Source organism: Hippoglossus stenolepis, chromosome 3, assembly GCF_022539355.2.
Source record: "Hippoglossus stenolepis isolate QCI-W04-F060 chromosome 3, HSTE1.2, whole genome shotgun sequence".
Lineage (NCBI taxonomy): Eukaryota > Metazoa > Chordata > Actinopteri > Pleuronectiformes > Pleuronectidae > Hippoglossus > Hippoglossus stenolepis.
Genome location: NC_061485.1, coordinates 24,490,117 through 24,505,536, shown reverse-complemented (window position 1 = coordinate 24,505,536; position 15,420 = coordinate 24,490,117). Strand labels below are relative to the sequence as shown.

The 15,420-nt window shown below is 41.4% G+C and overlaps 2 protein-coding genes across 2 annotated transcripts; both read left to right on the top strand.

Annotated features, from left to right (window-relative positions):
* Positions 1–3,605, top strand: bhlhe40 (basic helix-loop-helix family, member e40). The gene is made up of 5 exons (XM_035152210.2): positions 1–459; positions 571–634; positions 731–838; positions 1,222–1,345; positions 1,475–3,605. Exons 1-5 carry the CDS (start codon positions 383–385, stop codon positions 2,326–2,328), a joined length of 1,227 nt encoding a protein of 408 aa, XP_035008101.1. The 5' UTR covers positions 1–382; the 3' UTR covers positions 2,329–3,605.
* Positions 3,606–9,967: 6,362 nt separating this feature from the next.
* LOC118104872 (N-acylethanolamine-hydrolyzing acid amidase) lies at positions 9,968–14,329 on the top strand. The gene is made up of 11 exons (XM_035152142.2): positions 9,968–10,213; positions 11,235–11,399; positions 11,527–11,650; positions 12,040–12,130; positions 12,219–12,304; positions 12,411–12,583; positions 13,036–13,098; positions 13,177–13,243; positions 13,346–13,374; positions 13,633–13,702; positions 14,129–14,329. Exons 1-11 carry the CDS (start codon positions 10,029–10,031, stop codon positions 14,147–14,149), a joined length of 1,074 nt encoding a protein of 357 aa, XP_035008033.1. The 5' UTR covers positions 9,968–10,028; the 3' UTR covers positions 14,150–14,329.
* The last annotated feature ends 1,091 nt before the right edge of the window (positions 14,330–15,420 follow it).

The following is a 15,420-nucleotide window of genomic DNA, read 5'->3' as shown; positions in this document are numbered from 1 at the left end:
AGGGAGGGGAGGGGTGTGTGAGGACTTGAAAGCGCCGTCCAACACGTGAGGCTCATGTGACGGAGCGGAGTCAGTGTCTCTTGTGGAGAGACGTGCCTGTAGTCACAGGGTTTATTTAACACGTAGTCAGAAACCCACCCAGCTCTCACACTTGTTCCAGCCGGGCGTGGAGCTTCGATCACAGACACACACACTCACACAGCAGCGGAGTCCGGACCTGAGGTGACAGCGCTGCGCGGCTCCCAACAACTCCAGCTCCGAGCGGGAACTCACCGACACGCACACACACACACAGGCTCTGGATAACGGGAGATACTTTTTGGATTTTCGTGGCTGCATTTGAAGGCTTTTTGAAGTCATTCGGGGTTTGCAGTAAAACGACATGGAGAGGATTACGAGTGCGCAACCACCTCCCTGTGTACCCAAACACCCATCACTGGATATAGCTGACATGCCAGGGTAAGAGGACATTTTTTATATATATTTGATCATCTCCCATTCTCTCCAGCTGTATGTAAAGCACGCTTAGCAGTAAAGTAAAAACTAACTAATTCTGTCTTCTCTCTAAAGAATGGACTTTCCCATCTATGTATACAAACCCAGGAGGGGCATGAAGCGCGTGGATGAGAGCAAGGTAAATAAAAGTTTAAAAAAAAAAAAAATTTAATGCATCATATTCCTGCATTTAGCAACATGGATTTTACTGACAAAACATGTCCTCCTTCTCCAGGAGACCTACAAGCTGCCACACCGACTGATCGAAAAGAAAAGACGGGACAGAATCAACGAATGCATCGCCCAACTGAAGGATTTGTTGCCTGAACATCTGAAGCTCACGGTGGGTAATATGTTCTACATGTGGCATGTGTGTGTGTGTGTGTGTGTGTGTGTGTGTGTGAACGGCCAGGGAACCTGAGACGCCACATGGTTTTGCTGGACTCAAATTTGGAGTCTCAAAAAATATAAAAGTTTTTGGATTTTAAAAGGCGAAAAAACATGAAGAGATATTTTTTTCATGATAGTATTTTTTTCTATTTAATGTTTTTATTTAGTTTTGAGATGTTTGAGCTTGTTGTTGAGAATTTTCCCATGTGTGTGTGTATCTGCGCCTGTGTGTGCGTACGTGGATTGCATGACTACCCGAGGCTTGTCCTCTGTTCAGCTGCAGAATGTGTTACATAAGAAAGATCAACATGCTTATCGAAGGTCTTCCTGTTTTAGACGCTGGGTCATTTGGAGAAAGCCGTGGTCCTGGAGCTCACTCTCAAGCATGTGAAAGCCCTGAGTACCCTCCTGGACCAGCAGCAGCAGAAAATCATGGCGCTGCAAAAGGACCTGCAAATTAGTAAGTCCCATGTCCGTGGTGTCTTGTTGACATGAAGCAAAGGCAGATGTTTTGCACGTGGCAGACCAGTCAGTTATTGCATTAAAACTGTGCGAAAAGTTTCTTGACCTTGTGTTTTTAAACTTCCAGGTGATCATGGAGGTGATGGTGCAGAGAACAGCGAGGAGATGTTTCGCTCTGGGTTTCACTTGTGTGCAAAAGAGGTCCTGCACTATCTGGCCAACCAAGAAAGCAGCAGGGACCTGACCGCTTCCCATGTCATCGGCCACATCCAAAAAGTAGCAGCCGAAGTCCTGCAGCATCAAAGCAGCCTGCATCCAGAGGAGTCTGTCCCTCAAGCTACAGTGAAGGTGAAGCAATCTGCAGGACAGCCCCCGCGGGCCTCCGAGGGCACCGCCAAGAACTGTGTTCCTGTCATTCAGAGGACTTACCCCCACGGGACAGGGGAGCAAAGTGGAAGTGACACAGACACAGACAGCGGGTACGGGGGAGAGCGCGACCCCAAAGCCCAGTGGTCAGAAAGCCACGCGAGAGAGGGGGGACTCAAGCACGCTTCATCTGAATGTACGACCGGTGTCATCAAGCAGGAGGGTGACGAGCCACATGCCAAGAAGTCAAGGTCTGATTCGACAGAGGACGAGATCCCCGCCGGTCACACGGCAGGAGTCCCCGGCAGCTACATGAGCTTCTCACCCAACCAGCCCCCGTTTTGCCTCCCCTTCTACCTCATACCCCCAGCAGCTGCTGCAGCCGCAGCGTATCTGCCCATGCTGGAGAAATGCTGGTACACAGGGGGCATGCCGGTCATGTACCCAGGCATGAATGTCTCCTCAGTGAGCCTACCCCTAGAAACACTTCCCTCATCCTTGGTGATGTCCTCAAGGGGAGGGTCTCCGGTCCCACACCACGCCGCCATGGACTCCCCTGCTCTTCACAAAGCTTTAAAGCAGGTCCCTCCTTTGAACTTGGAAACCAAAGACTAAACAGAAGTCTTTCTGTTGGAACCTTGCCCTTCAAATGTGGAACGGGGTTAAATAGTCGGCTCAACTGAGAAGACTCTGAACTGGTTTCCCTTCAAACCACCGCTGTTGTTTGGCCCATCAGAACACTGACCCCAGCAAAGAGCCCCAACTGGAAACCACCATATATCATCAGCTTCTCACACATTCAAACAGGATCTCTGGGGGCAACCTGCAGTGTCCATGCAGAGGCTCGTATATTACCTGCTGCACGGCTCTGAAACACTGTGAACGTGATCAGATTAAAGCGTTTTTCTTTTTCCTGTTTCTAGCAAGGTTCGCCTTCTCCACGCACATTGTTGAATGTCAGAGGTAAACCCAGCGTGTAGGACACAGATACACCAACCCCCTCCCAAAGAAACATATATTTTATTTGGACCTACTTTTTTACACACACAGCAGTCTGTAATGAATGTAAAGATTGAACAAAAGCCCCATGTAGATGCTGCTTAAATACCTGCTGTAGGTCTGTGAATGGAGGATCTACCCTCAGTGTTTTTCACTTCTGTAACTGCAACGAACCATTGTTTAGACTAGAATGTTACCAAAAAAAAAAAAGGATGTCAACTAGACACGTCACACGAGAAGACTTCACTTCTCTCACCCTTAAATTACCTTGGAGCTAAATGAACACAAGTGTTCACGATGTTCAAAGAATGTCCAGGGCGTTGTTGGCGTGCAGGGCGTGTCACTCATGTCTGTTGACGATGCGGCCGTATGTGCTTTTTTTATGATTTAATCTGTGAGTCACGACTATTTGTGCATCTAGATGGATGTCCTGTGAAGTAATGTCTTGTAATATGTTGTTGTTGTTTATACTACTCATACATCTCTATTTTTGATACGTGACCCGCTGAGTGTATCCGCATTGCGAGAGGAAGGTGGAGGCAGTCTCTTTGCTGTACACGGCAACAGAACGTGTACAGTGTTTAGCGTATGTGCGTCATTGCCCGTAAATTCCCAGTCAAGTTAAGGCCTGACCTTCTAGCTCATGCTGTTGCCTTTACTCGTTTAATGCAGACACAACGACAACAGGTGTTTGAACTGTATTTGCTTTAAATGTTGTGTCTGTGGCAAAGAGAGTGAATGTAAAGTTCAAACTAAAATAATAGTTTTGTATAGATAGAGGTATTTGGGATTTATTTTGAAAAATGTAACACAAGGTTGTTTGTTGTACATATTTTGTATATAAAGTATTATTGATAAATATTAAAATATTAATAAAGCTTTTTTTCCCCCTCCCCCGTGGAATTTGTTTTTTTTCACTGCCTGATGGCTTAAACGTGTTGTAGCCGGCCGAGCAGACGGCTCCTCATAACAACACTTACTTACATAACACTTACATAACCCATAAAGCAGCAGAGCCTCTGTAAATCAATAGCATGTCTTAGATTACAGCCTGTAAACATATCAAATTCGAGAGCTTTTCCCAGGAGTTATGTGTGGTGAGCATTTATATATCCATGTCACTATCTTTTATCACTGCAACGTTTATCTCAACACATAATCGCGGAGTTGATTTTGTTTACTACATACTCTCACGAATATGAAAACTGACCCTGTGAGCCACGATATTAGCTCAGAAACTACAGATAAAATGTAGACATAATCAATAAATTCACTTTATTCACTTTTATGGTTTCCTGATTTCCCTCTCATACAGTTTATATGGTACGTATAAGGTGTGACAGCAACGGCACCATGATTTAAAGTGTGATGAGTAGAAGCAGAAATAGGTATGGCCACTTGAGAACACCACAGTGGATAGAAGTGCTATTTGAGGTTGTGGCGGCGAGGCCCGTAAGTCTTTGATTAACGTCCATATTTCACAATACGGATGTTTAATCACCGCCAACCTGCTGTGGCTTGTTTGGCTGCTGTTTCCTGGGTGCTTACATTGCTGTAGATGTAGTAACTGTGAGAATATAAGAAGCATATGCCATGCACTACTTACTACCCACACCATGCCTCTCTGAGAAATGTGGAAATGCCAGTTTTTTTCTTTTGTTACAATCACAATAGTGTTTTGTCATTTGAGCTGCAGATGAGTGAAGTTATATCAACACACTAGTGTGTGATTTAAATTCCTCAGGCCTCACGGTCCTGATCAGCTCCAAAACGCTACACTGGCACCATCTTGTGGAATTGCACTGCACTTAGCTGCTGTTTTCACACCAGTGAGCCTGGTTTGTTAGAGCACACAACCAAAGTCATTGTCCTGTGTGTTGAATACAATAGAGATTGAAGAGGACATAAGTCTTTGTGAGCTGATCTTATCAGTTTAATAATTTTCCACAAATATATTTTGTTGCATTTTGTTAGAAATAATTATTATAATAATAATAATAATAATTAAAGTAAGTATAATTGTTGTTGTTATTATTATTATTATTTTTATTATAATTTCACAGAGCCTTTCTTAACACCGAAGGAATATATATTATAAATAAACACATCAATAGTTAAAGTAAAACTAAATGTTAGTATTTTACTTCTGTAGCTGCAACGAAACATTGTTTAGACTAGAATGTTACCACAAAAAAAAGGATGTCAACTAGACACGTCACACAAGAAGACTTCACTTGTTGTTCTGGTTTGTACCCTCATGGTTGAATGCACTTATTGTAAGTCGCTTTGGATAAAAGAGTCAGCTAAACGAAATGTAATGTAGTATCAGATTAGGAGACACAAACACCTTTTAATACAACATATGTGACACAAGAATAGTTGAAAGTAAAATCAGAGTTAAAAACAGGTTTCGAGGCACATTTGTGAACAAGAACAAAACAAACAAAATCAACACATTGAAGTCACACCTGAGTTAGTGAAAGTAAAACCAAAGGTTGACAATGTATTAGTGGGGGACACAAGATGTTATGAAGGGTAGACTGATACAAACCCTGTGTTTTGCGTTGTAATGTGGCAATAGAGGTGGCAGAGCCGCTAAAGGCTCACTCTGATAGAAACTCACTATGGAACCCACAGAATTGGGATTTTGTCAAGTATTCTTTGTTGGACCGGAAGCTGGATGAGATGTGTGATGTGGTCTCTCGATTTGGTGTGGCGGATGATCCTAGTGGCAGAGTATTGGATGGTTTGGAGTCATTTTGTGAAAGTCAATCATTTATATTATAATAGATCATATATGAAAAGGATTGTATAGTGACAATCTCATATAATATAATCAACCACCTCTTTAGTTCATCTTGGCTCTATGGGGCACTGGCTTTCACTTCATTGTTTTGTGTTTCACTGCTCGCAACTCTACAAACATCTGTTAGTCTGGTTTCCACCTGCAGCAGACAGCTGAGGAAACCCAGCCTGTTCACTACCTGCCCGATACCACACAGCAAACAGACAGTGTCAGCAGCAAGCAGGTGAACATTTAGCAGCTCAAGAGACAGATATATCTCTCAGGAGTTGGTGGAATATTGGACGGAAATGAACGCCACTTTAATTGGGTGCTAATGAGTCTTGTATTGGCTTGATGTATATATAAGTCACTCTTTACAAAAAAGTTCATCAACTCACAAACTTCAATGGTAAATACATGTCAGTGTTATGTTTACAGCTTGTTTCTGCTGCCCCCAAGTGACTACAATTGAGTATAGGTTGATTACTGACATGATGAGGCTACAGCCACAAGAATCTGTTTGTTTCTTGAGAGTCACAGACACTCTGTATTTCATCCATCTAATGCTTATCCTTCTCAGGTCACAGGGGACTGGAGCCAACCCCAGCTGACATTGTGTGAGAGGTGGGGTACATCCTGGACAGGTAGTAGGAATCCTCATCATCCCAAACCCTCACCCTAGTAGCTAATGCTTCATTTACATAGTTTTTTTTCTTCATCTTCACTTGGTTCACAGTCTTATTCAAGCGTATCCTCTACCAACTGGCAGGATGTGGGCTTGCCTTGGCCTCACTGTTCACACACTCAGAAAACAGTGACACCAGTGTAAACCAAGCAGTGAAAAAACATCGTCATGAGATAAAGACCGGCAAAACCACAGAAATATGATAGCATCAAAAAGAATGACTTTGTTATTTAGCTGGCAAATAAACATCTAACTATGAACTGGGTGTCACAGAGGCTGGGATAAGTGTGGAACTAATGTGCATGGACTTGGCCTCCATGGTGACTGCTGCTGAGAACAGTGCATGGACTGTGGACAAGGCAACAGCGAGAATTGTCATGGTCAGGAAGCTGATTTCTCAAAAGTCTCAAAATACTTCATGAGCACCCATCAAAGAAAATGGTGACCTAAAGAGAAAGGTCGTAATACACCCACTCATCCAGACACACAGAGGGCGGGAAGACAAGAAAACTTCAGTGGAACCAGATGCAGAAGCTTCTGTCAATATACACTACCGTTCAAAGTTTGGGGTCATTAGAAATTTCCTTGTTTTCAAAGAAAAGCACTGTTTTTAATGAAGATAACATTAAATTAATCAGAAATACACTCTATACATTGTTAATGTGGTAAATGACTATTCTAGGTGGAAACGTCTGGTTTTTAATGAAATATCTACATAGGTGTATAGAGGCCCATTTCCAGCAACTATCACTCCAGTGTTCTAATGGTACATTGTGTTTGCTAATCGCCTTAGAAGACTAATGGATGATTAGAAAACCCTTGAAAACCCTTGTGCAATTATGTTAGCACAGCTGAAAACTGTTTTGCTGGTGAGAGAAGCTATAAAACTGGCCTTCCTTTGAGCTAGTTGAGTATCTGGAGCATCACATTTGTGGGTTCGATTATACTCTCAAAATGGCCAGAAAAAGAGAACTTTCATGTGAAACTCGCCAGTCTATTCTTGTTCTTAGAAATGAAGGCTATTTCATGCGAGAAATTGCGAAGAAACTGAAAATTTCCTACAACGGTGTGTACTACTCCTTCAGAGAACAGCACAAACGGGCTCTAACCAGAGTAGAGAGAAGTGGGAGGCCCTGCACAACTCAGCAAGAAGACAAGAATATTAGAGTCTCTAGTTTGAGAAATAGACGCCTCACAGGTCCTCAACTGGCAGCTTCTTTAAATGGTACCCGCAAACGCCAGTGTCAACGTCTACAGTGAAGAGGCGACTCGGGATGCTGGCCTTCTAGGCAGAGTGGCAAAGAAAAGCCATATCTGAGACTGGCCAATAAAAGAAAAGATTGATATGGGCAAAGAACACAGACATTGGACAGAGGAAGATTGGAAAAAGTGTTATGGACAGACGAATCAAAGTTTGAGGTGTTTGGATCACACAGAAGAACATTTGTGAGATGCAGAACAGGTGAAAGATGCTGGAAGGGTGCCTGACGCCATCTGTCAAGCATGGTGGAGGTAATGTGATGGTCTGGGGCTGCTTTGGTGCTGGTAAAGTGGGAGATTTGTACAAGGTAAAGGGATTTTAAATAGGAAGGCTATCACTCCATCTTGCAACGCCATGCCATACCCTGTGGACAGCGCTTGATTGGAGCCAATTTCCTCCTACAACAGGACAATGACCCAAAGCACACCTCAAATTATGCAAGAACTATTTAGGAAGAAGCAGGCAGCTGGTATGCTGTCTGTAATGGAGTGGCCAGCACAGTCACCAGATCTCAACCCCATTGAGCTGTTGTGGGAGCAGCTTGACCGTATGGTACGCAAGAAGTGCCCATCAAGCCAATCCAACTTGTGGAGGTGCTTCAGGAAGCGTGGGTGAAATCTCTACAGATTACCTCAACAAATTAACAGCTAGAATGCCAAAGGTCTGCAATGCTGTAATTGCTGCAAATGGAGCATTCTTTGACGAAAGCAAAGTTTGAAGAACAAAATTAATATTTCAAATAAAAATCATTATTTCTAACCTTGTCAATGTCTTGACTATATTGTCTAATCATTTTGCAACTCATTTGATAAATAAAAGTGTGAGTTTTCATGGAAAACACGAAATTGTCTCGGTGACCCCAAACTTTTGAACGGTAGTGTAAATCAAAGATAAAACCATTTCAGCTTTAGTTGATAGAGAGCACAGTTCATTTTTGTTAGAAGTTCAAAGGTTATGTCACAACAGCATTGCTGCATTTATTGATTTAAAAAGCCTCTTCCTCGCTGTTAGTAACAAATGTAATGATTTGTATAGCTGCAAACAATTATTAACAGCGAGTTACTTTTGAATTGCACATTCAAAATTTGTTTTTCAAGTTCGTGAATGTAGCACAGTACACATTCATGCAGTGTAATAAACTTGTAAGTCCTGTTGTGCCCTACATATCAGCATTTTGGAGATCTTTTTTACTTTCCATCGTGTGTGTATGTGTGGATGTGTGTGTGTGTGTCCCTGTGAGGGTGGGACAACCTGGTGGGGCAATAGGAAAACCAGCCCATCCACTGAATGACAAACCGGAGTTTCGACCCCGTTAACGCCTGCAAACGTCCCTTATTCCCGGCAGTTAAAGGATGTTTGCAGCCTCTGAAGTCCACGGTCGCCTGTCGCCTGTGTTCGTTCTGCATTGTGGAGAACGAACCTCTGGTTTTGGCACGCAGTTGGGATCCAGTTAGCACATGAATAGCAGTGAAACCCCGGCCAGGAACTTCTCTCACTTCACCATTGGATGAAACCACAGACCTTTGAAACGAAAAGTCACCCGTGATTGTCTGGTAGATCTGTTGCTATTGCTACACTAGGCCTTTATAATACAGACTTAAATACATGTCATGTGTAACTATAGTGGTCTACTGTATGTCTGCATTCATTTCTTTGTGGAATCAAACACTACAACAGAGTATTATTGTCAATTAAAGGGTAAAATATCAGATATTTAGAGAATTAAGTCGTAATATTACGAGAATGATGTGGCCATGTGTCATTTTATAGGGGTGAGCAGCCTGTTCTACTTTAATAAAAAAACTAATAATGAAATCTTTTGGTACATCAGCACCACATTATCATAAGTATCAGGACTGAGAATAAAGTCATAATTAAAGGAGAAAATGTCATAATATTAGGGGAATATGTCGTAATCAAGATTAAAGTCGTGATTAATAATCAAGTCGTAGTTAAGAATAAAATAGTAATCAAAAATAAAGTCGAAATTTAATGAGAAAGCCTTAATATTGCAAGAAGAAAGTTGTAATAAAGTTCTAACATTATGAAAATACTCTCGCAATAAATTACTTTACTTAAATAAAAGTTTTAACAAAGTCGTGATATTATCAAATAAAGTCATTGTAAAGTAATATTACCAGGATTGAGTCGTTATTTAATATTTTAAAAGTCCTTTGACAAAGTATTTCGAGAAGAAGAAAAAAAAGCTAATTACCAGCGGGGGAACCAAAGTCCTGAATATGCTGTCATTAACTAAACTACGACACTTCTCACAATAACACACAAACTGATGACAACCTCACAATCAACGACAACAGACATTTAATTCTCCGTAAAATAGACACGTCTGTGCTCTTCCTTCTCTAGAACAGACACAACCAGCAACAAAATAAATGTTCCTGTTGCACCTGAAATAAAAAAGTGAATCTCCTGATGGAGATTCACTGAATAACCTGTTTGGTAAACTACAAGACCCAGCTTTTATTGTGAAAGTCCCTGAGCGGAAGTCGCCCTGACTCTTTGGCTTGTCTTCAGACCTCAGCAGACTCTCGTCAGTTCAGGCTGCGGGACTCGTTCGGGGAATAATGGTCCAGTGTGCGCTGCTGCTGCTGCTGGGACTCCTGCACGTGCTGGGGGTGCTGTGCCGGGCAGAGCTCGCTCCTCCCACCCTGAACATCAGCCTGGATGAAGATCCAGAGGTGCGCTGGAAACCTCTGCTCACCGTGTTCGACAAAGACTTCCTCAACAAAGCTGGAGCTCAGGTCATCGAGTGAGTTCTGCTCCTCTCACACACACGACCACCAAGTTTGTAAACACATTAGAAATGAGAGCAATACGTGTTTGACACTGGAAAATACTCTATTGCACTGTAATGACAGGTTTATCTAAGGTTTAACTTTCTGTTACATTATCATTAATGATTAGTCATTATAAAGTGGGGGGGGATAAACATCAGGGAAGGAAACCACAAATATCGGAACACTCCAAACATTTACTTTAAGAGACAGTTCACCCAAAAATGAAAAAACAGAAAAAATCTGGAAATGCCGCTATACTGCTCCTGTGGTCATTCAAATTCGACTCGAAATGGCATCATTTATTTACACATGTTTTAAGCCTGAATGTCCATGTTTAGCCCAAACACTACGGTGTAAATGTACTCGTTTTGAGTCGAATTTGAATATTGGGGCCTACAGACACTTGGATGACAACACAGGAGCAGTATGGAGGCTCTTTATGTTTTTTCCTGTTGTTTTTTACACGTTTGAAGAAGTGGTCCACAGTTACTTCAATTGTATTGGATTTTTGCTGAAACACTTTTTACCCGTGAGTCTCCTGAAGTGTTTTTTGGACTCAAACACTTCACACCTCCCCCCATCGGCATAGTGGTGAGGAGATAATGAGTGAGTTTTTGTTTTTTGGGTGAACTATCCCTTTAATATAAACACATCATAAAACAATATATTTTAATTATATAGTGCTTGTAACACTGCTGAAAGACATTTAATACAGGTTATAAACCAGGGGAAGCAAATAAAAGCTAATAACTAGACATTTATAATACATATAATTGATCACACATTAAAAACAGTTGTGAAGTGAGGTGGGTTTAAAATGATAACATTTTAACTTCAAATATACCAGGCTTTAATCGTTGGGTAAACTAACTTCTAATGGAATCATAAATCATACCTTTGCTGACAGTGATTATACACTCAGGTTTCTGTCTTTTAATAATTTATTTGTTTTTCTATTTTCATTCATTCACATGTTTATTTATTTTCTGTAAGCTCTACCGTTCCAAAATGGGTGCATCATGCGATTGCCCCTGTGGTGTCGGCCTTGGAGAAGTACGTCCCTCAGCCTTACGCCGGGGAGATCCGCGGCATGGCCTCCCACTTCGGGGGAAAGATCTCGGACGTCATCCTTCTCAACTTTGCCTATGAAATATCTGCGTAAGTATGGCGTTAAATCGACCTCAGCCTTCACAGCTGAGACACGAGCACCACGCAGAATTGTTTGAGTGTGCAGGATTGAGACAAAAGGCCACTAATGCAAACAAAACTCATGTGCGTCCCCTAGATTTTGCACCAGCATCGTCGCTCAGGACAAAAGTGGGAACGTGTACCACGGCAGGAATCTCGACTATCCACACCCTATTCTCATGAATCTGACCATGAACGTAGATTTCCTCAAGAATGGAGAGGTACAGTATGTGAATTTAGGTGAAAGGGTTCTATTGGCAGAAACTGAATATAAAACAATCCTAGTGATGTTTTCACTAGTGTGTAACATCTAAATTGTACAAATTATTGTTTTCGTCACCCTAGAATGGGCCCTTTATATTTAAAAAGTTTATATTTACATCAGGAGCGGGTCCTCTCTACAGAGGGCGCCATGTTTTTTACAGTAGCCCAGACTGGACAAACTAAACACCTTGTGAGTTTTTAAGACAACTGAAGGTTACCACAGTTAACAGCTCGTACCTTCTCAAACTAAAATAGCTGAGGAGGATCAGTCTGTAAACTTTAGCAGGTGCAAGTTATTGCATGATGATGTGATGTCCAGGATAGACTAAATATACCTTTTGTTCAGGTGATGTACCGTGGAACTTCTTTTGCGGGCTATGTCGGACTGTGGACGGGACAGAGTCCTAACAAGTTTACTGTCTCCGGTGACGAGCGACGTGAGACCACACCTCCTCTCAGCAGTCAAGTTTGTCCAATAGTCCTCCTCTTGTATTTGTTTGAATTGTTTTTGTTTGTTATCCTCAGGCTCTAAACGCTGGTATAACTGGTGGAAGAATATTGTATCCGCTTTCCTCTTGGGGCGGTCCCCAGTCAGCTGGTTGGTGAGGGAGGTGAGTGTGTTATCAGTTATTAGCGTAATGAGGAAGGTTTCGGTGGGAAGTGGAAAGTGAACACTTTCACAGGGAAGTGAATGACTTGTTTTTGTGACCTATGCAGACACTGGAGGGAGCAGAGGACTTCCAGGATGCAGTGATGCATCTTTCTAAAATCCCCATCATCACTGGGGTGTACTACATCGTGGGTGGAGTACGACCCGGGGAAGGGGTCGTCATCACCAGAGATCGGACGGGCCCCGCTGATATCTGGCCCCTGGATCCCCTAAACGGGAGGTAGGCTAAGTACAGGATCTGAGGGGACTCTTATGTCCTGTCCACACTATTGCATATAGTTCACAATCTTAAGTTACTACAACAGAGATTTTTGCTAACGCCTTCCAAAGTGCAGATTTTCTAAAACGTTGGGTCCTGTGCATCCGTGTGTACATGTAAAATGGAGCGTTTTGGCAGATGATGTCACATCTCACTTCGCGCCCACTGTTTGTAAAATGAGCATGTGCCAGAAACAATGGCAGTTATTTACTGGTTTCTCTATTTTTGGTTAGCACTCCTAGGTCTAATTACAAGTTAGTACAACGTTACCTCAGCATTCTTCTTTGGTATATGACATTTTTTACAAAACAGAGAGGAAAATATCCCTTCAAAAATTATATCTGCAGTTGTGTAAATGAGTTGTGTGATTCCACAAGTGGAACCGAACATTGCATGGTGTGTTCCTGTTCTAGATGGTACAGAGTGGAGACAAACTATGACCACTGGCTTCCTCCCCCAGCCACGGACCATCGAAGGTGAGTCAAGTCACATGACGACCACATCCAGTGTTGTTGTTACTGTTATAAAACTGCTGCTGTGTGTTAATCTCTCAGAGAAGTCGCCAACAAAGCACTGAACGCCACTGGCCAGGAACAAATAAACCTGGAGACACTTTATCAGGCAAGTGTGGGCCAAAGTCCACGTGATACGAGGAGATAATATATGGTGCACATTTTTAAAAAGAGAAAAAAGAGACTATGTTTATTTGTGTCGTCCCCCCAGGTTTTGTCGCTGCCTCCAGTGTGTAATGGGTAAGTGCTGTCCATTTAAGAAGGAAGTTATCTATTTATGTTCTCATTTTTTTGCTCACAGAATCACATGACTGTTCAGATCCCTTGCCCTCCCCTCACCAATCATCCAATATAGTCAAAAGGCTTTTGTTTGACACCATAGTTCAGCAGTTGAGAGTTTCAGTCAGGGTGCTTAAAATATTGAGTACATGCTTCACAGTTATTGTAAGAAACCTTTACATAGCTTGTGTGAATAAAGTTTATGCATCTATCTCCCAGAATTACCATCTACACAACAACAATGAGTGCAGCACATCCTGACGAGTACAGGTCACTCATCAGGCAACAGGTAACATCACATCTTACATGTATATCCGTTTGTTTCAGGGCTGGATGATGTGGCCCAAAATGATATCTAAATTAATAAATAAAAATAATTAAGAAAAAAATCGTAGTCAATATTGATAATGGTCATTTCACGTTATTATTTATTTTAAGTTTAAAGACTGTTTTTTGCTGCTGAGTGAAGGTTGTGGTTTTAAACTCATCTTTATGAGTAGTTCATGATAATGATAATGATAACACTTGATCAACTTAAATAGATGTATATTGGACTTTTGTTATGTTGCCATTGATGAAAATTATATTGCTGTAATTATTGATAGTGTTTTATTTCCCAGCCCTAGTTTGTTTGCACTCTTCATTTCTCTCCCAGCCATTTTATAATAAGAAAGGAAGTAATGATAATGACTCATCCTTTCTAATCTTTTTCCAGAGCTGTCGTGAGATTGACTGAACTTCCTGCAATCAACAACGCAATTATTTTTCTCGTGTATCCGAACTACACAACATTTTAATATGCACATTCACGATATATATATGTATATATATATATATATATAGGTGAGATTAGAAGGGAATTTGACATGTGTGTATGTGATTTATATGTCAAGCTTAATAAAGTTTTGAATACTGACATGATTGTCATAATCTGTATTGTGAGCAGAGGATCATTTCTGGAGTATGGAAAGTAAAAGTATTTTCTAATTCTGGTCTCTCAGACCACTGTACCACAAATTCCGACTGAGCTGCTGAGTATGTAACCAGCTATACCCATTTTTTCTTTCTCAGAATTTACCCTATGTATTTTTTTAAGCTACCATGTCATAAAGGAGAGAGAGCTCCTACCATCCTATTCATTTATAAAAGTTCAAATCTTTCACAATCTATGTGTTTATGAAGAAAACAGAAACAAGCTAATGTTATTGTGTATCTGGCGCCTGAGGCTAAAGTGGGCAGCAATAAAGGAAAGTGAGCCATCTGCATTTATGCAACCCATTCCTGCTTCAGTGTCATGTAAATTTAAACAGGACAGAATAGGTTTCATGTCATCTGAAATGACCCTTTTTTACTACTGCCAAGGTCTGTTCGTTGGTTAGTTAGTTGGTTTGTTTGTATGATTACACAAAAAACACTTGGTGGAAGTAGGAGGTTTGGGTCGGGGAAGAACCCGATGTGGATCTTGATCGGGGCAGATCAAGAGGTGAATAAGTAAAAAGCGACTTTGCCAGCTGAAGTGGAGACCTGGGAGCTACTGTAGAAACTGTTTTTACTCAACGTTGATAACAGGACTGATATTAAGAGACTGAAGGAATATACAGCCTGGGCTTTGTAGAATATTATAAATATATGCATAACTCATCCCCCTTCTGCAAGGAGGACCACTGGTAATCGGACAATGAGAAAATAAAATTGTGCAATATTTATTTTTTTCATGTGCAATATTACTTTCACATTTCTTACTCCTACTATCATTGTTAATACTAGTTTCTATTGACACTACAGTTTAGTATTATTTTACAGTCTCTTTATTTCTATTAGGTATACTGTTCTGCATTTACACTATATATTTTTATTTTCACATATTTTTCAAGAATTCCCTTCAGGATTAATATAGTCTCTGTGATCCTATCCTATCTTAAAGGTTCAGTGTGTAGAATTTAGTGACATCTAGTGGTGAAGTTTGCATGTTGCAGCTGAATACCCCTCACATCACCCTCCACTTCC